The 21,997-nt window shown below is 44.2% G+C and overlaps 1 protein-coding gene across 2 annotated transcripts; it reads right to left on the minus strand.

Moving 5' to 3' along the window:
* Positions 1-483: 483 nt before the first annotated feature.
* LOC119431050 (reticulocalbin-2) lies at positions 484-21,644 on the minus strand. 2 transcript variants are annotated; one of them, XM_049657857.1, is made up of 7 exons: positions 21,218-21,644; positions 20,770-20,917; positions 16,533-16,680; positions 14,299-14,382; positions 12,316-12,432; positions 9,617-9,825; positions 484-932 (listed from the first exon to the last, which is right to left on the minus strand). In XM_049657857.1, exons 1-7 carry the CDS (start codon positions 21,423-21,425, stop codon positions 761-763), a joined length of 1,086 nt encoding a protein of 361 aa, XP_049513814.1. In that variant the 5' UTR covers positions 21,426-21,644; the 3' UTR covers positions 484-760. The 2 variants fall into 2 exon arrangements, with proteins under 2 accessions (XP_049513814.1, XP_037554442.1); XM_037698514.2 differs by lacking the exon at positions 14,299-14,382 and having other exon boundaries at positions 21,218-21,620.
* Positions 21,645-21,997: the final 353 nt, after the last annotated feature.

The following is a 21,997-nucleotide window of genomic DNA, read 5'->3' on the forward strand; positions in this document are numbered from 1 at the left end:
ATGGTTATCGAGAAGGGTAGCAATACATGGAGGTCTAGCAACATTTTAGCAGGAGCTGGCTTCATTGATACAACCGCTTATAAAACATATAGACGCGAAGCATATCAATGGGATTCCATTTTACTAGTGCAGGAAAACGTCCACAAATATTGCCAGGTTACATTACAATGCAACATAAACCTTTCCAGAACTTTACTTAAATCACTTAATTCTTGTCGGAGAAGTTTAGCCTTAGTTTATTACTCCAATTACGAAAAAATATAACATATTCTGGCCGAGTGAACTGCATGCTTGTGTATGCAGTTAACTGCGTGCCGTTACAATATAGTGGCCCATATCGACCAGACTTTCAAGAATGGATATGTTTTTTGTAGTTTGTGTTGCTCAAGAACACAAACATAACCTTAGTAAAAGTCACGCGCAAAGTTGGTATTGAAGATACATGCACCAGTTTACTGTTGTTTAAAAGAGTGTATGAACAAACAGAAGGCATAGAGATTCTTTATTGTATCCTTGGCCTTGAATGGTCTATAAAGTCAGTCACTCTGCAGAAGCACCCACAAATAGATAAATAACTGCCTGACACACAAACATGACAAGGTGCAGACATCCATGAGCAAAAATAAAGTTTATAAAACAAAACAAAACAAAACACCCCACGCGGGGCAGCCATGCCTCGAGTTGCTTCAGTTTGTATCCACTAACTCACAGGAAGATGTAGGCACACACACACAATACACACAAAAGGGATGATGTGACCCTAAAGTTCATCACTGAATCGGCTGGTGTTGTGTAGATGTTCGCCATAGTCGGTTGCTTCGCTTCCAACAAAGAGTTCATGGTGGTCAACAATCTCTTGTATGGAAAGCTTGCCATCATTGTCAGCGTCGCCATTGGCTATGAGATGCTCTGCCTCTTGTTCTGCAACTTCACTGAAACGAAGCAGAGGAATGGAAAGGAAAACAAGAGAACATTAGGGTTCAGATGCACAATTTCTCTAGTCCATCAGAAAATATGAAACCTGAAAGGAGGAGAGTTTTGGCATTGACCAATATGCAGTATGTCGCACAACCGGACAATGCGATGGAAATTCAGGCAGCAGGAAATGCAGATAAGTTTGGGCAGAAGAAACAGTAAACTTACATCACAAAAAATGTTGAAAGCTAAGTGAAATAGTTCTGTAATATTGTTAAAAGCAAGGACAACAGAGCTACATTCTTATTTAGCCAATCAGGAGAGCTGGTCCCTAAACACATCTTCACCTCAATACTTAATGAACCTTTAACGTTTTGTTTAATGGTTCAATAATTTCCAATCCTCAATTTTACCCGGGTGCACAGTACTTTCCAATGGATCCCATCATTGTGGACCCCGTTGATATAGGTAAAATTATCGATAACGTAAAGCAATCATGTTTGTCTGGCACCAATGGCAATATTTTGAAGTCTTTCCAAAACACTAAACATGTATTTTCTATTTCTCTGAGTTGCATTTCTATTTGATCACTTCGTGATGGGCAACTGCCATAAGACTAGAAAACAGACAAGGTTGTTCCACTTCTCTGGTGACACACTTAACCCATATACATGACTAGAGGCCGGATCCTTAGGCATTAAAAAAGCGCGTTTTAGGCGCCAAAAATAGGCAGGCAAAACAACATTTTAGGCCTTCAACGTCGTAAATATAGGCACAATAAATTTTTACATAAATGCAAATAATTTCAAACGAAGACGTGCGTGGCCTATATCTATGATAGGAAAACAAGAAATGTTATTGTCTATGATGGCACAAAGGTGCCAGCAGTTGAACGTAGCCGTGCAATTGTCCCATAATACTGCTGGACTGATGACGATCGATTGGCTTCATTCAATAAGCATAGTGCTCATATTCATGTTCAATGGCCACTGTACTCGAGCGTCGTATATAGTGAAACAGGCATGAAAAAGAATACTTGAAAGCTGGGAATACTGATTAATAAAAAAAACCCGATACTTTATGCCTGCCTGATGCAATTAAATTAAGACACAACAAAAACAAACAAATAACAAATGCAAGAGAGACTACGATTTATTAAGAAATTAGCATGTTCTTACATGAGGACTGTTATATGTACAACTCTTCGTAATTTTCTCATATACAATGACATTATCCAAATTGTACAGGCCAGACGTCCCAACACTGCCAAATACACTTCCGCCCATTTGAAGTGCACGTGTTTGAAGAAATATATTTGGAGAGCACGCAGAACGTAGTCGAAGAATCACTGTGAAGATTGTGGAAACAATAGCAAACTACCACCATCTCCAGATTTTAGAATTCAAAATTGTGCCTCTTGTCCCTGAGAATGACCTTGTACACTGAGAAGGAACGCCTGACGGCGGTGAACACCTTAAAAAGTAAATTACAAGCAAAAGAAAAGCCGCGTGCACATCCCATTTTTGTTCTTTTGCTCTTCACTCTCCTTTCCCCTGACGGTTCTCTGCGGTTTCGCATTCGCCAACCGCTCGCGCAATGTCAGCGTGTCGGCGTATGCTGGCCGGCGCGTCTCATTTCAATGCTGCTAGCAGTTGTTTTCCGGGAGTTGGTTGAACTAAAGGACTAGGTTGAACCCCATAGAGTTCCAAACAGTCAATGTTGCCCGATAACATGTATAACGGTCCCTAACTGCACTCGAAAGTGAAACTTGAGGCTAAATAGTGTTCATGTATCTAGGTGCCGATATTGAAAATAGGCATTTATAGGCATTTAGGCACAAACGCCAAAATAGGCATTTATAGGCACTACTAAAACGCTATAAAAGCCTTTGGTAACCTCTAATTCATGCTCATATATCAAAGTGGGGCGATAGGAGTGCAAGGAACAAAAAAGGCATTTGCCTAAAATCCGGTCTCTATACACGACTATCAGCCTATTTCGCTTATTATCTGTTCCATGTAAATTATTTGAGCACATTATTTTCACACATTTAACAAGCTCGCTCGGTTCAAATTAGTTGAATCACCACACTCAACACAACTCTTGGACACATTTTTCATGCAACATGCAAGTGATTACATTTACTAACGACTTACGACTTGCATGCATTTGGTATTCTGGGCTTCTAATCGATTGCATATCTTTTAATTCTTGAAAGTTTTCGGTAATGTTAACCGTAACTACTAATGCTTAAATTAAGCAAGCCATCTGAATATTGGCCCATTAGTGCTTCACAAGACTACAAACATTCCTTACTAGCAAAACTTGGTATGTCACCGTTAATGAAGATAACTCACCTGAGGCACCTGTATGATCAAGTGCGCCTCAGGGATCAGTTTTAGGAGATTTGTTATTCTTATTTACCTAATGATATATCTTCTTCTCTTTGCCCTTTTGCTGATGACTGCATGATTTACCAGAAAATTTCTTATTTCAATACGGCTAATTTCCAAGCTTACATAATACCATTACTGCCTAGTGTAAAATATCTAATATGAAAATTAACATTACCAAATGCAAATTAATGAGAGTTTCCCACAAATGACCACCATGTTCAACTTATTCTCTTAAAGGCATTTCACTAGATTCTTTAACTGCCTATGAGTATATCGCTGTACAGATTATACCAATAATATCTCTTCCAAACTGCACATTGACTCACATCATATCTAAAGCCAGTCACCATGCTTGCTTTTCTAAAATGAAACTTCTTACTGGCTACTGTGCAGAGCTCAAAGGACAGCTACATCACTTATGTTTGCCCCAGACTGGAATATGCTTCATCAATCTGAGATCCCAGTCATGTCATGCTAATCAGTAAGCCTGAAACTGTGCAGAATTGCTCAGCTCTTTTCACTATGATTTAGTGGTCTTGCCACACACGCAGGTAGTTTAATTCCTAGCCCCCTTCCAGATTTAGTGCTTTCCTGTGCTTATTTCAGGCTGACTACCTAGTCCCCACAGCTGGTGGTGATATCAACGCAGGTGTGCTGGAGGGTATAGGCCTTATCTGGCAAAACATCATGAAAGATGCCGCAGAATACAGAGCAGACCTCCCTAGGTGCCGCACTCACCATCACTCATTCCATGCCTTGGGAGCCTTCATAACACAACTCTGATTTCTGTGTTACCGTATATACTCCTGTATAAACCACCCCTGTGTATAGCCCGTACCGCCCAACTTTCGGGCGCAAGAATTGAAAAAACTAGAACGTGCCAAAAATGCGGCTAGTCTCACAAGTGCTACAAGATGGCACTAGTTAGTTTTTGCTACTTGCCGCACACAATTATCATCATCGTTGCGCGACACGACATTTTCACTGCTTTCTGTTTTCTAGTTTTCACGGCTCCATGCCCAGCGCCATTTGGCCAGTGCATTTTTGGGAAGTGTGTGCACTGCTTGCGGAGTCTGTTGTGTTGCGTGCACCGCGTCACTCTAGTGTCGTGTGGCAGGCTGCGTGCTTTTGAACACGAAGAAACAGAACCAACGGGCAAGCACAGACGGTCCTACATTGCGGGCTTCAAACTTCTAGTGGCAAATTAGGCTGAGGAACACGGTAAATGGGAGGCTGGGCGTAAGTTCGATGTCGACGAAATATGCGTTTGCTGCTGATGTATGCAAATGCAAGACCTCGCCGAGACTACCCGAACCCGGAAGGCTTTTCGTGGAAAACAATGCAAGTTCCCGAAATTTGAAGAGGACCTCGTCAAGTTTGTTTGCACTACTAGGAGAAACAGTTTTGCGGTGTCTACAGAAAGGATTCGGATGAAAGCAATCGCTTTTGCTCAACACGTGAACATTCAATCTGCGGATTTCAAAGCGTCGGTGATGGCTTCAACATTTCGAATCATATGACTGTCTTGAATGTACCTCTTTACTCATGTAAGGCCCCCACCTTGGAGTGTGAAAATGTGTCACTAAGCGTCATGCGCATACCTGTGTGCTAGTTAATTTCCACAAGCAACAACGAGATGGCACTAGTTACTGTCTCGTTCACAATGACATTGTTATTATCACCATATCTCGCAAGATCACGATTTCGCCATCACACGGCATAGAGCATAGATCCAGCGTGCTTTGATAATATCGGCCGTGCTCAGATGCAATGTTCAAAAGGTTTAGCTGGTGGAGGCGGAACTCATGCTGGCTTGCGTGGCATACCCATACCGTCAAGTAGAGAAATCGTGCCTCGTGGAGCCAGTGAAACAATCGAAACAATCTCCAAAGCTGTTGTGAGAGAGGCCATCTGATACAAAAGGCGGTACCCGCACATAGCCAACAAATTCCGGCGATTTGCGGCAGTCCATGTGGAAGGAGCGCCAGAGGCCATGAAAAAGTGGAGAGTGCTTGTGGCTGGCCCAGCTTCCTCCTTGGGAATAGCAGGTGTGTCTGAGCTGGGGCGACGACTCACAGGCTGAAGGGAGATTGGAGGCTTGGGCTGATGCATGATGACGAGCTGCACGGATGCACACTGACAGTGTGCATAGCGAAGATGCAGGATGAGGTGGCTGTTCATGTGGCAAAGGTGGTCCTGACGCCACGCCAAGAGGACAACATCATGGGCATGAAGCTGCATAGTAGCTGATGACAATGTGCTGCAGGTCCTCAAAGATGCTTGACCCAGGAGGTGGCAGTCGCAATTCTGAGAGCAGGCCTTCTGGAAGCTTCTGCTGTGCATGGTGGTAGTGCAGCAGTGGGTCTGCCATGTTAACCCTTTGAAGGTTTTTGCCGTATCTGTACGGCGGCGGTTTTCTGTCCCGCAAGGTCTTTGCCGTACGGGTACAGTTTCGATCCTCTGTTTGAAATTTCGCGCCATAATGACGATGCATGCTCACTGGGAGGTGCTGCCATCTTTTAGGACTTACAAGAAGCGTTTGACATTTGTGCTACCTTCTTGCAGAGATAAACAGAACTGATTTCTAGTTTCAGCGCGTGCGTCGCGCAGACTGCGGCAACACCCCTTTCGCGGTTTCGGTTTCGCTGCGTGATCGCAACGGAGGCGTGCGAAACATGATTTTTCTCTTTGTCGGCACTCCCTTGAAGGGGCGGCGGAAGTTGATTTCTGCCTTTATTGGCGCTGCTCTTAGCTTGTTTATCACTGTCGCTCACAAGGTATTCTTGCTCTCTGCGGCAACGCACTTTCGGTTCCACCGCATGATCGCAACGGAGGCGCGCGAAACGTGAGTTTTCTCTCTGTCGGCACTGTCTTGCAGTAGCGCTGAAGTTGATTTCTATCTTGATTGGGCTTGTCTTAGCTTGTTTATCAGTGCCGCTCACGAGGTATTCTCGCTCTCTGCGGCAACGCGCTTACACGGTTTCAGTTGCGCCGCGTGATCGCAACGGAGGCGCGCGAAACGTGAGTTTTCTCTTTGTCGGCACTCTCTTGCAGATGCGGCGGAAGCCGATTTCTACCTTGATTGGCGGTGCTCTTAGCTTGTTTATCACCACCGCTCACAAGGTATTCTCGCTCAGAGGGTGCCTCAGACCTCTGCCCAAGGCAGCTGCACGCAGAGATGTCATGTGTGTGCCAACACAACTCGTCGCCCCAAGAGGAGAACAGACACGCGTTTTTGGTGTGCAGACTGCGATAAGGCGCTGTGCGTAGAACCGTGTTTCAAAGAATACCACACTCTGAAATATTACTGAACATTTGGAGTTCTGAGTGATGCCGACCATCAAAATACTGATTCTAAATTTTTTCACTATTCCCGACTTTATACATATTGTACATTCAATATCCGCAACAAAGTAATTTGACCATCTGGGAAAGTTTTTTTCAAAATAATTCGACCTTCAAAGGGTTAATGAAGAAGTGGCTGTCCAACTGCATAAACCATAGGGCTGGTTGGGCAATATAGAACTCCTGGAGGTTGTAGTGTAGTGGGCATCTGTAGTTGCCATCGTGCTCGCTGTGTCCCAGTTGCTGTGCTGACGCTGACACGGCTGGCTCGGTTCTCCTGGTCACCAGTTAAGTGGAGGCGTTGCACCGTGGCAGCCTTTGTGTCCTATTGGATCAGGCCAGCCATGGTGCCAACAGTTTCTAGGAGCAGTAGTGACATGTGGCTGCTCTAGACGGGTGCACCAGCGTGTTCTATTCACATGTGAATCTGCACATTGTGTTCTTCTCCGCAGCAACACTGCAGCTAACCGTTGCACTGCTACAAGTTGCATTAGTATACAGTGGAATCTCGATGATACGAATCTCACGGGGTCATGAAAAATATTCGTATTAGCCGAAATTCGTATCATCGAAACACAAAACTAAATTATGGGGGGATGAGGGGATCAGATCACGAAAATTGCCAGAAAAATTGATTTTTGAAAACCATGCGTTTCGGTATCTGCAACGCCTAATCTGCGCTGTATCAAAATGGTTTGGCTGAAAACGCACTAAAAGTGGCCGAAAAAGATTTATTCGACAGTGCGCAGGGCGAGAAAACAGCTTTAAATCGCGCCAGATCACCGCAATTCACGGAGACATATCTCGTATTTCCCGCCACCGAGCGCCGCCATCTTGGTATCGTTCGAAAGCTCAAAAATTCGCCGTTCCGCTTCTCAATTTGTCCGTCGTCGCCATCTTGTAACAAACGCGCAAACTCAAAAGAAGCGCGGGTCTGCGATACGTAGTCACACGGGCCCTCCAATGAAAGCGGGCTTCCGATTGGCTGCCGTGCTGAAAGGAGTCTCTCCAGTGGTTGCTGTGGCAGGGGCAAGATGGCAACCGCAGTTGTCTGCTTTGTAAACCACGCCGGCGTCTTCACTTGACACGCAGAATTCGGATTACTGAGAGCTCCCAGGTTAGTGATGGATCGTCGCTTGTTGGAGAAGAAAGTTTGAACGAAGCACGCCTTCGGAATACGGAAGTGCAAGCCTCCCACGGCAAGAAAAATACGGCGATTAGCAGGAGAAGCGGAGGAACACCCGACTGAACGTGCCGCGCTACCTTGCACCGTGGATTACGTGCTGCGCTATCTTGCACCGTGTGACTCCAGCAGCAAAACCGACAATCGCCCTGTGCCACCGGCACCGATAACGCAGTCGACGGAAGACGCGCCAACAGAGGCTCCCGCGCCTCGGCGTACCGCCACGCGAATCAGCCGAGATCGTATCTCGGTCAACATAGCTCGCTGCGACTAGGCAAAATGGCGCAAACGCAAAGAACGCGGCCCGAAGCACAGCAGCCACTCCGTCCGATGGGCAGCCGCCGAAAAGGAGGAAAAGCACAAAAGCGCCACCACTTCAAAATCTTCGCGCCCAGTCGCAGCCTCTGCGCTGTCTGGCATCGCGTCCGCGCCTCCGAACCAAAAGAGAAAGGAAGAAAGCGCGCGACCGTCGTTCTCTTTCGCGGCCGTCGGTGGGGCGGAGTTTATTCGTATCAACTAACGCGGGTCGAAAATCGATTCATAACAACCGTACTCTAGCACGCTGCAAAGTAATGGGGCTCGGCCGGGACCACGGGAAAATTCGTATCACCTGGAAATTCGTATTAGCCGTGATCGTATCACCGAGATTCCACTGTATGCTTTCAGGTGCATTAAGAGGGCATCGCTGCAAGAATTGTGTGCATGAAATTTGAATGCGTGGCATGCAGTTTCATTCAAGACTGTCATCGAGAACCTCAAGGTGACGAGAATCTCAAACAGTAATGCAGAACATGGAGGAAGAGCAGCTTTGGGACCCATATGTCAAACGATGAGGGCAATGGTAACAATGAAGACGAATAAATAAAAGTTAATACATGACTAATTTTTCTGACATGCCCAATAATTCAGATGCTTTTGCGGCACCGCCACGTACCAAATATAGGCAGCATGTAAGAATGTCTGAAAATTCAGACGCTGAAACCCTTCTCCATCCGATTTTCTGGACTTCTTGCCGTGACCATAGGTCCAAAAACGTGAGTAAAGCCAATACTGGCACCATTTTGATCATCTCGCAGGCAATCTATCAGAATGTCTGACAATTCAGACACTGAAACCATCCGCCGTCCGATTTTATGGACTTCTTGCTGTAACCATGAGTCCGAAATTGCATTAACTCTTTCCTTACCAGGCTCATTGGGCGTCGTTAGCCCTCTATTGATGGTTCGAAACGCCGCTTTCGAGAGCTTCACGGACATACTGCACTATCGGACGTGAAGGAGGAGAACCATATTTTAGTTTTCTAAGCAGTTCGCTTTATTCCCCCCGAGGCGTCGATTTTTGCTCTGCAGCAGCTGCTCTGCGACCTCATGCTCTGCAGCAGCTGAAAACCATTGTTATAGAGTTGTTGCAACCAGTAAAACAGCTTGTAACCACCCTAAGATACGTTGAGTGCAAGTTCGTTCATGAAAATTGTTGGTTGCACAACTTCCTTGAGTTGCACATGTCGTTTTTGACAGGAAACAAGTGACAAACAATTTGAGAGATGCGCTTGTCCCCTGCCCATTTCTTATTATTTGTGGTGTGTGCATGAGTGCTGGCTTACTATGTTAAATATGAAAATGAGGATTCAGCCTGATGACGATGCAATAACAACACACAAATGGCGGCGGCGGCATGACAAGGACTGCATTACCGAAAGAGCAGACAGACACAGTAAATCCAGTTTTCACAGCTGCGGCACTAACAAGAAAAGAGAGAGAACGATGATAATGCTTACTCATTTCCTGGTAGCAGCCAGTTGAGAGTTTCTTCTTTGTCGAGCTTTCTGTCACCATTCTTGTCATAGTCCACCTCAAACCGCTCCTTTTCTGCAATATACTGCTCATTGCTGAGTGGCTTGTCTGGGTCTTCTGTCGTGAACTCTTCAAGGCTCAGGTAGCCGTCTTTGTCCACATCCTTGCGTTTCATTGTCTCCTCATACAATGTCTGGAGAAAGAGAAACATGCTGTCAATGTGATTCAACCAGAAGAATTGAAAGAACATGAAATCCAGCAGCTAGTCTGCAAGCTGTCTTTACAAGGCTTTTTGTACACATTCTCTTGGGTAGTGCAACACAATTTTAGAGTGCAGCTCTTAGGCGCCCGTTCCTGCGGCAAGCGTTGGCGTCAGCAACCTCTGCGTAACAAAGCGAACGAGCACGGCGAAGGATGAAAGACGGCGATAGCGAAAAGAGCGCGAGGAGGAAAGCGGAGAAGGAGGAGGGTATGGTGAAAGCGTGAGACGAAAAGTGTAGTGCCGTGCAAGACGGGCTCTGCGGCGATGATGGCTACGAGATGCCGCCAGAGTTGCGTGCGTCGTCTGTATTGAAAAAAAGCGCTGCATGAGCGGAGGTCTGTCTGCGGTGGCTGCTGTGAATCGCGCGCATGCATGACCAATGCAGTACCTTTTGCCATCTCCCAATTAGCGAAGCAGTCACGCCACACTTCGCTCCGTTTGCAGCCAATACATCACGAAATGGAAACACGTATAAAGCTGCGCTCAAATTTCACATGAGGGAGTATCGTAATTGTCAGTGGATTTTTTTTAATGGATGCTCTATAAAAGTACAAACAGGTTGGGACCACACTTGGCATCCCCAAATGTCAGCATTGGTTTCGGTGTTTCCGGTGCCTTACTATGCATATTGTTGCCTTGGTGTGCAAATTTTACTGGGTGTTTCTTGGTTTGCTCGCCACTAGCAATAAATTTATTGCATCAGAACAAACTCTGTTATTGCAACGTGTTTCAACTCGTCAACAACATGTTTCACTTCTTTGATGCCAAGCAGTGATGACTGCGATACACGAAACCATGGCCTCCGACATTTGGTTGCGCTATGCATTAGGGAGACAACAGTGCAATGATATAGCAGAGGCCACAGAAAACTAGAGCACTTGCAGTTAACGGAGTACTACTACAAATTGAAAAGCACTTTATAAAAGCAAATGCCTGTGCATAACTTCCCAACGCACTTTACTACAATGAGCATGCCAAGCCACAGCTGCCAAACACTCGCACATTTATTTTTCATTGTTTTCATTCTATGTGCCATGGGTCTGCACTGTATGAGAGAGATCAATGGCTTTGCTTTGTGCACTTGTGTTCTGCGTGATCTCTTGGCTTGTGGCCTCTCAGATTGGGTAGCACATGCATGCTTGAGGCTATGCTCTGCTTTTCTGTGTTTGTTGAGCGTGCCAGCAGACCCCTGCGAGCCTGTGTTTTCTTACAACAATTATTTTTCGACACCAGTGTAAAGAAGCTGATACTGTTTAGAAGTGTCTGCCCATGTACAGCGACAGGTATTTCATGACACCAGAAGACTGCAGTGCTCCATTAGCATGCTCACAAAACCACTGATAATTCGAGTGACTGATTTATGCCAGAAGAGTAAAACCATGGTGGGCTGTTGCACTGGTGTTGCCTTACCTGGTGGAAACTACTCCCTTCTACACGAGTAATGTTGGCCATAAGGGTGGGTAACAGATAACAAAGTAATGATTATAATGAAATAATTTCAGTTCCCCTCCAACTTCATTACGATGCGGGTCTATTATTATAGTTCATGTGTCATCATCATCAACCTAATTAATGTGCACTGCACAACGAAGCTCTCTGCCATAGATCTCCAATTACACCTGTCTTAGACCAGCTAACTCCATCTTATGCCTGAAAATTTCAGAATCAGAATCATGATTTATTGAGGTATTAAAGTGTAATACATAAATGAAGATATAGAAGGAGGTCCCAGAGCACAAGGCTGTAAGGAACTAGGTGTAATCACATGTAATTCTGTTTCTGTCCTCGACTGTGCTTTCCTTTCCCTACACATTATATATGGTCTACCCAACCTCTTTCTTCCTCTTCCTATTGGCTATCCCCTTTTGCATCCACATAGGGGTCCTTATTGGAGGGCCTCTTCGTGCTATATGCAGCTGATGTCAGACTAAAGAAATAAAAGGGCAGAGAGAGAGAGAAAGAGACCCTCCCCCCCTCCGCCCGAACATAGCGAACAACGCATTGCAACAATTTTTCAGCAGTTATAAAATTTAAGGGTTTTCAAAGTCTTGAACATTGCACTTCCAAGGTTTAAAGAATTCAGCAATTGCTGTGAACCTTTGTAACAAACAATGTTTTAGAATCAACACACTGATAGATCCTTTGGCGCATTTCTTCATGTCGCATTTCTGACCAGCAAACGACAGAGCTGAGGTCAAGATTCGAACAATGTCGAAGTGCGAACTGTGCATGCTAGTGCTTTGCTGCTGCATGTGATTTTATTGAGGAAGCCATGGAAACACGTTCCACTCCACAAAAGACTCTGCCTGCACACATTCGAGAATTTGCTGTGCTAGCTACAGCCTGGCAGACTGTGTTGCTGGAAAGCTGGGCAAACATTAGCATGAAGTTATAAGAAAAGCACACAAGTGCTTCGGTTACCTCCTGCATTTCCGGGAACTCAGATGGATGGGAGAACTTGGGAAATTCATTCTTGTCCAGCACGCCATCTCCATTTGCATCTGCTGCTTTGAAATAACGGTCATCTTCTTCGAGCAGCTGAAACAGAAGATGTGTTTTGCATAAAAGACCTCTTCACGTTGGCATGCCTTAAAACGACACTACCAAGTAATATCAAGTTAACCTGTATTAGTAAATTATGCGACTGCAATGACAAAGCAGCTACCTGTACCATAAGAGCAAGCTTGACAAGTCAGGAAAGATGTAAAAAATGAAAGACAGGTGGCGACGCCTCACTGAATTTCCAACACCATCTTTCCGTAACATGGACAATTTAGACAGTGTCTACCCAGATCTAGCCAAGTGCAAAAAAATTTCACTATGGCTAAATTGGTCATAAATGAGTACAGACCACTGAAGCAATCTTGGCAAAGCCGCAGGGCTGGTAATAGTATACCTTTTTTTTTTTATTAGCAGCCTCTAAGCAGACGACGCGGGCACCTGGCAGTTAGCAGCTACGACGCAAGTCCCAGCACGCTGCCTCAAGAGATTTTACAGTCACCATAGGCGGCCACCACCTAACTTCGGGGGTCATGCTGAGGAGCCGCATGTTTGTGAACTTTTTGTGATGTATCCAATTGTATTTCAAATGTAAAATTTTGCACAGAGGCTCACTATATCTACAATACCTTGAACTAGAATATTATACAGCCAAAACTTCACTGCAGTTGGCCATTAACCCTTTAAATGTTAAGCCTGAGCTTCGCCCCTCCTGCCATTTTGTACCAATATTACCAAGGATGAATTCTGCTCGTTTAATGCACACTTTGCTTTGTAGCAATGAGTCGTGCGTGTTAGCACGTTTTACTATTAACTGCTAGCTTTGAGCATTTGCATATAATCTTGCAGTTTTCCAATGACATCACATAGTGTTACTCTAAATAGTACATAGAGCTGGGAGCTTCACCTGTAGGCTGCACAGAATTCTCGACATCTTTCTGTTTTATACAGCGCCAATGCTGAAATTGAGCCCAAGAAGTTTTGCAGCTGCCAATTCTGTCATGCCAGATATTTTTCTGTGGGCAACATGAAAGAATGGCTTAAGAGAGCAACATAGAAGCTGGCAGCATTTTAGGTGTTAAGCTAACATAAAAGAATGTATTTCATCTCAATACATTAAGCAAAAGAGAAAATAGTGCAGTAAGACTTATATAAACAAGGAAAAAGGGGTGTAGGAAAAGGGGGGAGAAAGGTTAGGCAGCCAATTTGCTTATTCTGTCTCATCTTCCCACCTCAGTAGTGCCCAGACTGGCAGACACAAAGATGACTAAAATTCATACACCCTGAAATTACTGTCATTTGTCATTACTGTCATTCAAGAGTCATTTGTCTTTTTGTCCATACTGAACAAAAAATAGCAAAGGTCGAAGGAATCTCGTCACTGCGTAAAATCAGAAGCAAATCAAAGAATGCTGCCATCCAGGGCCTCTTGAACATGCTGCCCTGGCTCTTAAATCTGTGCACACGTGTCCTACAGGCCTAACAATGCTTGTAGGGGAAATATGAACACAAAGGAATATGGGTACAAAGGGGCAGGAATTGACAGATTACTCAGCCTTGAATTGCAGTAGTACAAAGGCTTGGTTGGTACATAGTTATAACATAAGTTGGCGAGTACATTTTCTGCCTTTTCATGATCTTGTTTTACTCGCACCATTGCATCTAGTATAGCTTGACTGGCTCGTGCCTCTCTTTACGGATAGCACACACAACTTTCACTTGGGCTCCGTTCCCAAGTTGGTTTCTGCTCTGCCCGGAGGCCTTGCCTTTGCGCTACTGTGAAATCTGCCAGGTGTGGGTGTTCACATTCACATATGCTGATGTTTGAACTGTCGTTACTGAGCACAAAATCATTTGGCGTTATTTGTTATGAAATCCCCTGGCAGCAGCACAAAGAATACACACTTGCTTCCGGCTTCTTCTTACAGAATCGACAAGACTTGACAGAGATTGGCTTGGGTTTTGTAATACTGTTACATGCTCTAAGTTCTGAAATTAAAGAGCCGCCACATCAGCGCAATTAGACTTTTGCAGTTGCTTCAGATGCTGGTCAAAGCGACAATTCAATATAAAAAGCATTCACGCAGCTGCTATACATAAAAGAAGGTGAAAAAACAACAAAAAACAAGGCTGTGCTATGAAAAAAAAAAAGCAATGTATTGTTTGCAGCTCAAAGTGCGAAATGTGCTTTGAAGCTCAGATAGCATAAAGCAATGCGATGCGCTCGAAAACTCGAAATAGCACAGAGCTGACATACACAGGGCTACGTGGCTCATTGTCAGCTGAAAAGGTGGCTTGAATGACAAGCACTTCACAACTGCTTCTTCCTGCCCTACCTTTGTCTGTTTCGCCTAACACCTCGAGCAACACGTAAGCAATGCTGAAAAGATAGAAATACTTGCAGGTAGAGGTGTTCCAATAGTGAAATTTCCTAACTGAATTGAATACTATACAAACATTTCAGAAAAATTACCTTCTAATAACGAATTGATTACCGAATACTTTATAATTTCTAAACAAAGTGAAATATAAATTTGAATGGAACCTGTTTCGTAAAAAGAACCTTGTATTTATATTACTTAAAATACATTCATGTAATTCCATTCAGAACGGGACGTCTGGTCAATCGAGGAGCTTGTAAATGACAACTTCTATCTGTTTACGTCACCAATAAGTGTTGGTATCCCTTGTTTTCGAACAAAAAGGAATAGTATTTGACAATTTCAAATGGTGAACTCTCGAATCAAGCAGCAAGGGCTATTCAATTTTTGTTCGAAGTATTAAATATTCCCACATCCCTACCAACTGGTGAAAACAAGCAGTCATTTCCTTCTCACCACCAGCATAGAGAAAACAAAGTAACGAGCATGTCAAATAAAAAAAGCATGTCCAGATTTCAGGAGAATTCACTGACAGCTTAATACCCAATGTTTAAAAAAATTCCTTGCTTTCTGCACAAATGAGTAAATTGCAAAAAAATTCTAAGATCAACAACAGTCATCCTCCTCAACAGTCATCACCACATCAGTTGCTCGCATCCTTTTGCGCGAGTTGGCAATGCTGTCTCTGAAGACAAAAATACAAGTGCACATGTGATTAATGGAATGCTGTGATCATGAAATCAGCAGTCTCATTCAACGTGCAGTGCTACAATGCTTCAAGAAAAAAATAAAAGCAGTTGCTGTGTACATGGAGTTAATGTAAACTAAGCTACCAAGCTACCACCACTTTTCTTTCGTATTCAACCTCATTATAACGAGCAGTTTTTCGACACAGTGCAGTAGGTGCTATTAGTATTGTAGAATGCCACACACGTGAAGCAATGCTATGCGTGTAAACTAAAGATGTGACTCAGTTTCAGTTAGAGTCACACACCCTTAATGACAAAACAACATTATGCAGCAAAAGGCTAAAGTCATCTGCTACTTCTGTTTGTTCAAGAGGCAACGGTGGCTACATTTTTTAAAACTAAAACACGACAAAAAAAAAAAAAAAAAGAAAGAGGAAAGTACAACCGTCCAAAACAAGTTCAATGCAATTGATTTGTTAGCCCCCCCCCCCCTCCATAACTAGAGAAATTTTCATTACTTCACCTGGAGTAGTAATCTCAGTCAATCACTTTCACTTATACTAGTATCACTTTCGCGAGATTTCATGCGACTATTAACGGACGGGTCGACCTCTATGGGTGACAGCGGTTCCCGACACTGCTTAGTGGGATGACAGCGTACTGACAGCGTGCTTGGCATTTTACCAGGAACACTGGTGCCCGTAGCAACTGGTGCTAGTCATGCCAAATCTGATGAAAGTGACAGTATTCAAAAAAGTGGTCACTTGTGAATACCACCCCTGGTCTCACACTATGAGATCATTCCCTCTATGGGAATGTACAGCAGAACAAGCTAGCACATGGCAGCCTAAGTTGCTCAACCACATTTCATATGTTTGATTTTTACTACGCATAAGCCAGTAAGAGTATCAAATTTGAGCAGCATGATGTGTCTACTTGTCTACTGCCAACTTTACTGAACTAGCACAAGATGTGCAACTGCAAACGCATAATATTGCAGAGGCTGTATCAACAGGGACCTATCCACAGCTGCTTTCAAAGGCAAAAAGGGCAGAAGTAGGTCACATACCCTCAAGTCGTTATCTTCACTGTCGCTGTCTGAAATCTTCTGTGGCGATCCAAAGGCCTCACTGACATGCTCGTCCCATGTAACCTTTCCATCACCATTCTTGTCTTCATCTTCAAACCGCTCAGCTGCCTCCTCTTGTGTAAGCAACCTTTTGAGAGCAACAGAAACCGTATGGATACAACGCACGTGTAAGGTCACCAAAAAGAAGCTAGGAAGGAATACCAGGCATTCACACAATACATAGCTGCAGATTATACCCAAGGTGACACAAATAATAAGAATAAAAGAAAAATACCTAAGGGAATTATAGGTGCCTGCTACACTGTTCTACACAGAATTCTCAGAGCAAGGGATTAAAAACAATTCAAGCCAGTGTACTGTATGCAAATAGCACTCGTAACAATTGGCTATAAATAGTAGCCAGATGAGGTGGAAACCAACTTGAAGTTGTTCAGTTTAAAACTCATTACGGAAAAAAAGAGAGATGAACAAGTATTTTTATTGCGATAGCAATTATATGGACACTCCAAAGCAGATTTCTGCCGTCGCCGTGAGGTTCCGTATGACGTCAATGGAGATGAAATCGTCGCCGCGCGCCACCGAACGCTGTATCTGTGAGTGAAAGGGCGCAAGGAACGCGCGCTTCCACGGGGAGTGAACCCACGGCGGAGAACAAACGCGCGTTCTGCCCCGTGCTCCCTTAAGGGCTGCAGAAGTAGGCGTCTCTTTCCTCCTTTACAATCACCATATATGTAGAGCAAACGCGCCTTCTTCCGCCACGCGAAAGGCCTTGGGGGGGGGGGGAAGGGAGGCGAGGTGTAGCTGCGGCACCAAGTGCCTATTTATATCAGAGGCTCTGGCAAAAGTCACCAACGCCGCACGCATTTTGTGCGAACGCGAGCAAAATGCCGACGGCGTCGACAACAGTTCTGCGCGTTGCTGGTGCTGCTGCATGTCCAAGTTTATACAGCTGATAAAGCTACCATCATTACTCCGTATAGCTCTCTACAAATTTGCTATCGCAACTGATGCTTCACCTTTCAGGTGAAACTGCGACAATTATTTTTTTTTAATTCAACAAGTGACCGTGTTTGCATCCCAAAGTCGCACAAAGGGATTGAAGGGTGCCATAGTGGAAGGCTATGTATGGACTAATTTCGATTAAGCACCATCGTTGCCAAATGAAATGCGAGCAGCAGAATGCGCGGCTGAAGCATAACTGAAGGTACAGTGCGCGCCGTTCAGTCATCACCTCTGACAGCACATCTGGTTTGACCGCACTTCACGGTGATGCTCCCCCTAAACTAATATTTTCATTTGTGTTCTGATTCTCTGTTAGTTGAAGTGAGAAAAGAAAAATCTAGGAATACAGAAGGTAAAATATTGTAGTACTGTACAGGGCGAGTATTATAAGCACAGTGCCGCGAAACCGTGTGCGCCATTGGCGTCAAATGAAATGCGAACAGCGGTGTGCGCGTGTTTACGCCGTCATCTCTTCTCGCTCACAAATAAAATAGAACCAGAACAGAAACAAAAATATTTCAGTACAGGGGGAGCATCATCATGCAGTGCAGTCAAACCAGATGTTCGCCGTGCCTGTCAATGGTGATGACTGGAGCACTATACCTTCAGATATGCTTCGGCGATGCACTCTGCTATTCACGTTGCATTTGACACCGATAGCACATAAGCATTCTTAGATTCCACTTCAATAGAATGTGGCTGTCATGTGTAGGAGCCTAACCTTTGACTTCTATTTCCCGTAGCAGAATGGTATAGCCGATGCGGCACGCCTTTGCATATTAAAAATTTACTCAACGGTGTCTTTATGTGATCTGTGAGGGTACCAACAGGTCTGCAATAGTCTAAAGCTTCCGAACTTCTAATCTATGATGTAGATTTTGGATTAAAACATACTGCTATTTTTATTTAGCGCAACCTTAAACAAATGCAAGGTTTTCTGCCACTGCAGGAATTAATTTCGGTTTCTTTTGTAGCTTTTGTTTGTTGGTACTTTTGAATGGATTACATTTTTTCACTTTTGTGAAACTTCCGACACCTTACAGATTCCTGCAGAATTGATTTGCTTATTCAACCTTGAAAACATGGGAAAATATAGCCACATGAACAAAAAATAACTAAATAAAAAAAAGATGAAAACGTGTTGACAAAGCTACAAACACCACATGAGAGGAAGTGAAAGTTAAGTAATGGAAGTACTGAGAGTTTCCTGGAGAAAAGGGATTTTGACATGGATTCTTGAAGTCAAGGTGTCCCAATGATTCAATTTCCATGTATGTCCTCATGCTTTCCATCCTGTCTCAAAAACAGGGTCTGCCTGAAGTACATGCAACAAGATACATTTTGCAGGTAGCTGGCTGTCCAGCATCATTTAGAATTCATAAAAGAGCTACCAGATGGACCAATGTGTTTGTGTAAAGCAAGCAATTGCGTGTTTAACCTGAGAAGGTGTGTGGTGATAGAAGCATGACGACGACGATAGTATGACAGCGACAACATGACGACAGTTTTGTTTTTACTCCAAAGAAGAAACATTACTTGTTCTGTTATCACCTGGGCCGATCCCAAATGCTGTACAATGCAACACAGCATATTCGTAGAGTTATCTGCTGCGAGGACAGGACTGGGGAATGTGGGTCAATTCAGAAGGCAGTACAGAACACAGTGCCTCAAAGTATTCACTGCCACGAGGCAAGAATGGGAGAAACTGGCACGCTTACGCTCTGGTACTCGAGAAGCAAAGTGGCAAGTCTATAGGTGAACAGAAATTGGCGTGTGCACACAAGCTCTTGCTATGTGATGCACACGCCAGTTGTCTCAAAGAGCTAGTTGGCACCGGCACAAGAAAAACATGCGTGTGACTGTGGCCAAACGATTAGAGCATTGAGTTGCTTTGCTGGGAGTCACAGGTTCGATCTCACCATCGCACACTTGAATTTTTTTTGTATTAAAGAGGCCCAAAACAACGCGAGGCAGGAACCTACCCATCTACCACAAAGCGTCTGGGATGAGCCAAAGAATGCTTTGCATTAGAATAAAGCGGATGAGAAGACAGCAAGCAACTGGTGGGAGTCGAAATCTGCAACATGCATGCAAGGCACTACTAGTGAGCTACTGCGGTAGCCATCCTCCCATCCACCTGCTTAGGTATTTGGGTGTACTAGATCTAGCCCTGGGAATGCTAGCCAATGCCACTCAAGGCTATGGTGGAGGATATGGTGTATTCTTTAAACCACAGGAGTCGTGCAGTATGTGAAGTTAGGAGCAGGTAGCTGGCCAATAAATCCTCGTATGCTACCTCATGGCACTAAGGTTGTGAAAGTCAGGATCCTAGCTATGCAGTGAAAAAGAAGAATAAAGGGAACCCGAACTTTAATGCTCAATTTATGTTAGAACTATACGAAGCCAACAGACTGAAGCCAAAAAAGGTCAAGGAGACAGCCATGTAATGTAACATGTGGTTCTGTTTTCAAAAACAATCTTTCCACTAAATAATCCCAGAATCAATTATTCTTAATGTAAAGTTTTTGCAGTAAACAGAGGCTGTGGAACGAATACCAGGCTAACAAAAGGGACTTATCAAGTTAATTTGTGGGTCCCTACAAGAGAACCCTTAAATTCATGGTATGATTGTTGCAGCGCAAAGCACTGAAGTGTGGATAGAAAAGAAAAAGAACAAAGGGTTAGCAAAAGAAGGGCAAACATGAGTTTTTTTTTTTGTTTTGATAACTTTTTGGTCTTTCTTTTCTTTCCCCACTTCAGTGCTTTGCACTGCAAAACTCTCTTTGAACTTAGACCAACTTGCCCGAATTACTATTCTTACCCTAAATTCATATGTATAAAAGTGCATGTGTCCATCCATTTTTCTTTTTTTAATCTTGTCTGAGGTGCTGTTCTTCAAAAACACGGAAGACTAATGCGTTATGTTAACTTCCATGGAGTTTCCTCAGCAAGCACAGCAATTCTATCATGACAGCACAGCGCACTGCACATAACAACCTGACTCAATAAAGTAGCTGGTGTTGAACTGCGAATATGATGCCATATTTCCCATCTAGCTAGATGAGAAAGAAGTATGTGAAAGCTGCAATTCTTTATGGTCTGATGATGCAGTCTCATCAGTGGGCGCTGTTTTGGTGCCCATTTCTTCCAATGCTTATGAAAAGCCCATTGTGCAATTCTGCAGCCTAGCTTCAGTACGGTAGTTGATACTTACTTGAAGGAACGCAGTATCCAGTCAATGAGCTCAAGCCTGTCAACAAATCCATCTTTATCCTTGTCCATTTTAATCGCCAGCTCTTTTAACCTGGCCTTAGCTTCCTCCGGGGGCAGCTGGTCAAACTCCTCAGCCGCATCTTTACTACCTGCAAAGACAACCGATGAAAAGAATACGAAGCGGGTAATTTTGAATACTCGTTTAGCGTAAGAAAGCAAGAAATCAAATTATCGCACGTTTTGGGAGAATTACGGAAAGCGATTACGAACAAAATATACTTCGACTCTCAAATCCTGTTATTAACCATTGCGGCCTACGCACCACATGACAGCGATGCAAAGCCCCGCAATCGGTCCAGCAATCGAATAATGTGCATACGTAGACGAACGTCAGCACGTCATCTTATGTTCTTTTGAAGACAAAATCTCGCCGAACCCGTGAAGCTTACCCAGGATTGCTTCGTGATCAAAGCTCGTGTCGTGCTGCTCGGCTTCGAAGTGCTTTTGGCCCCTGGATCCGACTGCACCGTCCTGTACCCGCTCTTTGTTGAGTTCGTTGTGATGACTGTGACCGTGACACGAAACGTCGAACACAATCAACAAAACTTGGAACAGTGCCACCCATACTAAACCACTCGGTACCTCACGCGAAAACATCGCAGTTCTTCGTCCACAGACACTTTCACACACCGACAATCAGCTTCCCGTGCTGCTTCTGCCCAGCTTCAGCTGCTTCTTTCACCACCCTATTTTTCTTTTGCTACAGCAGCTGCAAGCCACAACGAGGCGCTGCCACAACACAATACGTGACAATCACAGCTCCAGACAATAAAATAGAGCCGGCGTTTCCATGAAACGACTGACGCGCCCCGCTTCGTCTGTGAAACATCTTTAGTTTTTTGTGTTGCCTCCGAGACTAAGGTGCAAAGCACTGTATCTCGAAGGTCATTAACATGTTCCGCATTTTACGTTTTCGTTGCAGTCGATTTTCGGTTGCATGCCGATGGTTTTGTGGCACTTGCTATTTTGTTGCCGTTGTGTGATACGGTGACGGTCCCACTCCCGATTTTTGTGACATTTACGAGTTTTTTTTTTTTGTTTTTTTCCTACTTGCAGGCCACTCGCTTACTCACGGTACATTAGGGAGAGGGCCGTTCTCTTCCTGCATGACTGAGTGAACCCCATGAACTATATCTTGGAGCGTGCAGGCACATGGGGCACGTGCAATG

The sequence above is a fragment of the Dermacentor silvarum genome, chromosome 10, assembly GCF_013339745.2.
Source record: "Dermacentor silvarum isolate Dsil-2018 chromosome 10, BIME_Dsil_1.4, whole genome shotgun sequence".
Lineage (NCBI taxonomy): Eukaryota > Metazoa > Arthropoda > Arachnida > Ixodida > Ixodidae > Dermacentor > Dermacentor silvarum.